We start from the raw sequence: 6000 nt of genomic DNA on the forward strand, positions 1-6000 counted from the left end.
TTCAGCTGGCTTAGAGCTGCTCTTTGTTTATTTTATAAATCCAGTATGTTTCTTCTTGCCTCAAATGCATGTGGGTGACAGAGAATAAAGATTTTATAGTTGGAAAGAGAATGTGGGTAGAAAAGTTGTGATCAAGCACGAAACTAAGGGGAAGAGAATTGAGGAGACAATGGATGGCCAGATAAAATTAAAGATCTGTGTTTTAGAATTTCAGGTTTAATATGTGAAGCCATTGTGGAATTTGCTTTATTACCATAGTATTGTCATTACATAAATTGAAAATTGTAAAATCAAATGACCGAAGGAGTGAAGGAATTCCCTAAAACATTTGCAATCTAAAGGTTAAAATTTATTTAATGGAAAGAAATTGGCCATTGCCAACTAAAGTATTTTGCTGTAATTCAAAATGTATCCTGCTTTGATCCAGTCAAATCTGACAACTAGACAAATAATCTTTTAAACCAACATTTAAAAATCTGTGGTGCTTTGGTGCCAAAATGGTGACAAACTTGCTGTTTGCAACATGGTATTCAAAACCCTCCCTTCTGAATAATTCTGTATGCAACTTATTGTTCTCTAGCACTACTGTATTTATATTGTAGAACTGCATCGGCCAATAACTCCAAATCTTTGCCCGTGTACCAATGCACCCAGCTATATACTGTGAAAGCTTCTGGAACATGTTTAAACTGCATATACAGGTTATTTTCTTGGGTTAAAAGCAGAAGTTATGAAAATGCATGCAATACTTTTTTAAAATTCATATCTTTCCACATAGAACTTCAAGAAGCTGCACTGAACAGAGGATTAGCTGAAGAAAATTCAGCACATGTGCCTACTCCGAGGTTCTGTCCTGGACAAGCAATGGAAGTGCATATGCAGGAAAGCTCGGACTTCCCTGTTGCTCTATTGCCTAATTCTGATCATTCTGATGTTACAGCTAGGGGCAATTTGCAGGTGATTAGTAGCGTTTATGTGCCTCGGTTACAGGGTGTGGGTTCTACTGGTAAACCTTCAACAAGCGCAATTGCACCTAACTATTATGGAATCAGAATTGGGAGTCCCCAGTCACAAAAAGCACATGGAGACGGTCTTAATAAAGAAGAGGACAATTATGAAAGCTTACACGAACCTTCAGAAACATCTGACAATGAACATGCTGCATTGGGTGACATGTGTCTGAATTCACATCCAGATGAAGATACAAGTGGCCCTCAAACTTCACAAATATAACAGACTCTTAGGCACTAATTTTGTGATGCACATTAATTTGGAAGAAATGAGAAAGATGGTGTTCAGGCCAAGCAATTGAATTGATGTGTCACAGGAAGGTTTCTGTGCGCAGAAAGCTTAAATATTCTACATGTGATGGCCATTGCATAGTGAAAAGTGTGCTTTCAGATAACTGGGATGTAGGATTATTTGTCTGTACTATTTGGAAAGATTCACATGTAATAGCCAAAAATTGCTTCCAATGGCACAACACAACTGTTGGCACACAATGTAAGCACCAGATATTTTGTTTTTTTTTAAAATGTGGTATCACAGGTTAAACCAATCGCTGCTGGGTCTGTACCTAATGAAGAATTTGTTTTAAATTGACAATACTGTACCTCTTGCACTATATTTTGTTTTGCCTTTTTTGCAGGCTCACAAAAGGGAATGTTGTCAGTGGTCTTCAAAATTTATCCCATTAAGAGCCAAATTAGTGCTTGTTGAATTCTTCATAGCCTAATTGGAGCAAAAATGATTATATGGTTGCTTTAGCTTGCACGCAAGATTATCTGTGAACAAAACTAATTTGAAAATTTTGGACTGGTGTAAGTGTACTGCATTACTACACTGAACCATCCAGTCCTTTTAAAAATGAGAGTGTAAATTGCCAATTATATAGTCTGAAAGACTTGGTTTCTTCATCAATAATGTGCCTGACTGGTGTTAGTAAAGCAAAATTTGTATATAAAAACATTCACTGCTCCTGCTTACTAGAATTATTGCTATATTCCATTTTGAGTGCTCTAAATTTCTTGATGTTATTGCAATTCATTTTGCCAAATTTTGTCTTTTCTAAGAAGCTGCAGAGAGGTTTCACTTCATAAAATATGATCGTCACAAATTTGCTCATGGATTCAGTGATAAAGGAAAATTGAAATTAATAGAAGCATCCCTTACAGGAGAAAATGAAAAATTAAGTGTTTTGATTTACCAGCTCCTTATTTTACCCAAATGGCATTGCCAAACATGAAAGCTATCAAGTTAACTTTATGAAATCCATTAAACCTTTGTACATTGGAGTAGTTGTTTAATCTTGGAAAAGGTGACAATCTTTTTTACAACTTGTGACAAGGATTTATGGAGAATTTCCTTTGCGCTATATTTGCCAATCACAGGGAGCTTTGACATTAATGTACCCAATCCTGTACTCAGGAATTTCTCATGTGCACAAATGTACATGTATATATAGAATGTAATGCACTGTATCTGCTTCAAAATGAGAGTTAACTCCAAGCCAGTTTTGTAAATCTGAAGGAACCCACGATGGTAAATTTCTGGTCAAGATTTATCTAACTATATTTGAAACACATTTTTTCTTAAAGTTTGTGCTTGATGAAGAAAGTGTACTTTACCCAAGTGTGTTTTAAGCCTTGAGTAGGTTTTCAACCTGTACAATACCAATTTTATTCTCTCCCTTTTTTTCCCCCTGTAACAAATCTGATTTGGTGTGCATTGCAACTGATTAGTTTGCTTTTATGAATGTTTCAGCTTGACATGCCAACAAACATGAAAGGAAAATATGTTAGTGATTGATGTGTTCTTTTTCTTCAGTATTTGGCTGATCCCTGAATGATGCTATATTTTTGTATAACCAGAACAGCGCCAATATTTATATTTTCCAAATTACAAGAGTATGCTTGTTGCCATCTAATGATAGGACTTGTGGTGACAGAATTTTGCACAAGATTTAAATTTCAATGTTGCTATAGCTTGCTGAATTCAAGTTTGTGATATTTGGGAATGGTGATTACAGAAAGTTTGCAAGTGAAGCATTTAAAATTGGACAATGTAAATTTTATCCTAATCAAAACTAATATAAATTTAGATCTAAAAGATAAGCTGTTACTGCAGTAATATGATGAACTGGAAGAAATTAACCTGAGCTTTAGGGTCCCATTTTATTTGCAAAAAAAATTATAAAATTAGTTTTTTGAAGTCCGTCAAGGTGCATCTAGTTTCAATGGTAGATGTACTAAAATAGTTAATTTGAGATTAAAAATAAATGTTTCAGAATCTAATTTATCCTGTAATATTTGTTCCGTAACTTCTAAATTGAGGCTCTGCACACTCGCAGCTATCAAATTGTTACAGCTTGGTTACAGTGGTGCATTATTTTATGCACTCTCAGATCGGTCAGTGTTGCCTGTTAGTGATGCAGAAAGTGGTCTGAATATTATATACAGTGTAATTCTGCCACTGTGTGCACATTTGGAGACAGATCCTTTCTCCACCACTGTCATCCCTTAAAGCATCAACTTTCAGTTTTAAATGGTGCCTGTTTTAATTTTCAGCAAGCTTAAGTTCCATGGTTCCAGAAATGTTAAGAACCAGTGTTTGTGGCTGTAAATATTGCTTGGGACCTATGTAAATGCAAATCTCTGTTCATATTTTTCCCAGTTAAATCCTAATTTGTTAAATTTAAATTCATGTTTTTAGTTGTGTCAACCACATTTTTCAGCATTTGTGAACTATAAAGTTGTGTTCCCCCACACCCCTCCACTGTATACAAAAACTTTGAACTCATTGGTATTAGGGATACTGTCTCTTTTGTGGACAATGACTGCACTCTCATTTTGATCTAAGCTGCAGGAACAAAATTAAATATAAGTGTTGAATGCACCCATTTAACATTCATTTCAAATTGTATTTGCTTAATCCATTATTACTGGTTTTCTGAAACACCGTAATTTCTCATTTTTAAAAGCTGCGCAAATGGCAGCTATTTTACAAAGCTGTACTGTCACAGAATATTTAAGCTACAATTGCAGTAATATTTTGTGGTGTTCATAGAACTGTACTAAGAATGATTCCTGGTGAAGTTTTGGTAATAAATGTTTCATGTCTAGAATCCATACATCACTGACTAACCAGTTTCTGATGATTGATATCCCAAAGATGCTCCCATAAAATCAGACAAAACAGTGATTGATCCTCATTGAGGACCAAATCTTTCTCTGAAATTAGTAAAGCTAACCAACGTGGAATATATTCTAGCCATTCATTTGTGCTCAGAATAGTTTTGAGGGAGAAGCTGAATACTTGCACCATTTACTATTTTTAGAGAAGGAAGCTCCAATAGTTACTGACCCAGCTTGTGGTATAACATTGGAATGTTGATAATGACAGTGGTGATACCATGTCCAGTGGCCATTTCACCAGAGAGGAAGGTTCTCAATATCATATGCTACATAATTTTGAATGCCAGTGTTGGTATTTAGTAAAATGTACTTAGGTTAGATTGATTCAGAATTATAAAGTATTCACTGGCAGTTTAGAAAGTTACAGTGAACAAATCTTAGCATTGCACTGTCTGAAATATCTGGAGTCAGCAAGTTAGTGCTAAATGATAATGTGGAAAGAATGAAGATTGTTAATTTTTTTATAATATGCATATACACAATATTGTATAGAGTCTGTAAAATAAGTGGCAAAGGAAAATGCTTCATGGATATTATCTTCACTGTCCTTGGAAATTATTGAACAATTGAAAATAAAAAAAAGTGAAATGCCACTTAGCCATTTGATATCCTGTTTTTATCTTGAACTTTTATCCCCATTTGCGACTTTGTATATTGTATTCATACGGTATGATCTTTGCCTGTTCTGTGTTCACTGACCAGTTTGCATCAAAATTATAGTCAATTGCAATCTGTGCCAGATTTTGCTGATACTGCACTGTAATCTTATCACTATCATCAAATCAACAGTCTAAGGATCCAGTTGCAGTCTCACTAATTCCAATTCCTTTTTTTTTCCTCTGTTCCCAACGATCTTCCAATGGAGTTAACACAACAAAATGTGCTTTTGCAGTTATTTTATATATATTTAACTTCCCTTGTCCCTTCCCTTTTGGGGAAAATAGCAATGATCTCTTGTCTTTCTTGCACGTAACCCACAAGCTTGAGACCAATAATCTGAGCAGTTCTTTTATGGAATCACAAGTGATCTGGAGAAAATATTATGTGGCCTTTGCTCTTGGTTCTTGGGATACCTCAGTTATTTTGATAGGATTGTTTTAAGAATCCTGAGGCATATGGTTGTATCCTTGAGTAGTTGGCAGTACTGTGCTACTTGGGAACCAGTGGTTTGCGTGTAACATTTGTATTGCAGCACTTAGAATGATATTTCTGTCAGATAAAATGGACACTGATACAATAGGATGGGAAGTAACTAAAGGCTTAGTAGAATAGTTAAATTTTTGAGGAAGTTCTTTACAAGGACAGGGCAAATATTACCTAGTTTTAAGTTCTACCACTGTTAGACGTTAAAAGCGGAATAGAATGAGACCGTGCAAACATTTTAACTTAATACAAAATCCGTGATAAGATGAGACAAATAATGGCTATTTGTCAATTGCTGGTACTCTTCAGACAGTCCCATTCTATCATTTCCGTCGTGTTGTGTTCAGGATCAGCTTGCCCTTGAGCCATCTCTGACTGAAGGCACCAAAACCAGAAAATGAACTGTTCCAGGGCAAATCCACAGAAGTTGATAGCATTGCACCTGAAACATTCAAGAATGAAAGAAACTTGTGGTTGAGAAACTTGGTAGCCGTTCTCTTTTATCTTTAAAGCTATTGTGTCCCAAATCACTAACGATGCTTCTGTTCCCCAACTGTACACATGGAAGCAAAGCAAGCAATCTGTGACAACTATCATGGTATTCCTCCTCACAATTGTAGCCACAATTAGCAATACATCTCCCACATCAGCTCAGAAATTCTGA

The 6000-nt window shown here is 35.4% G+C and overlaps 1 protein-coding gene across 1 annotated transcript in view; it reads left to right on the plus strand.

The window, feature by feature from the left end:
* abraxas2 (abraxas 2, BRISC complex subunit) overlaps nucleotides 1–4779 on the plus strand; it is a 37344-nt gene extending 32565 nt beyond the window's left edge. The window contains exon 9 of the mRNA XM_048551399.2: nucleotides 779–4779. Coding sequence (XP_048407356.1) covers nucleotides 779–1233 — 455 coding nt within the window. The 3' untranslated portion in view covers nucleotides 1234–4779. The remainder of the gene's footprint in view (nucleotides 1–778) is intronic.
* Nucleotides 4780–6000: the final 1221 nt, after the last annotated feature.

The sequence above is a fragment of the Stegostoma tigrinum genome, chromosome 20 (assembly GCF_030684315.1).
Source record: "Stegostoma tigrinum isolate sSteTig4 chromosome 20, sSteTig4.hap1, whole genome shotgun sequence".
NCBI lineage: Eukaryota > Metazoa > Chordata > Chondrichthyes > Orectolobiformes > Stegostomatidae > Stegostoma > Stegostoma tigrinum.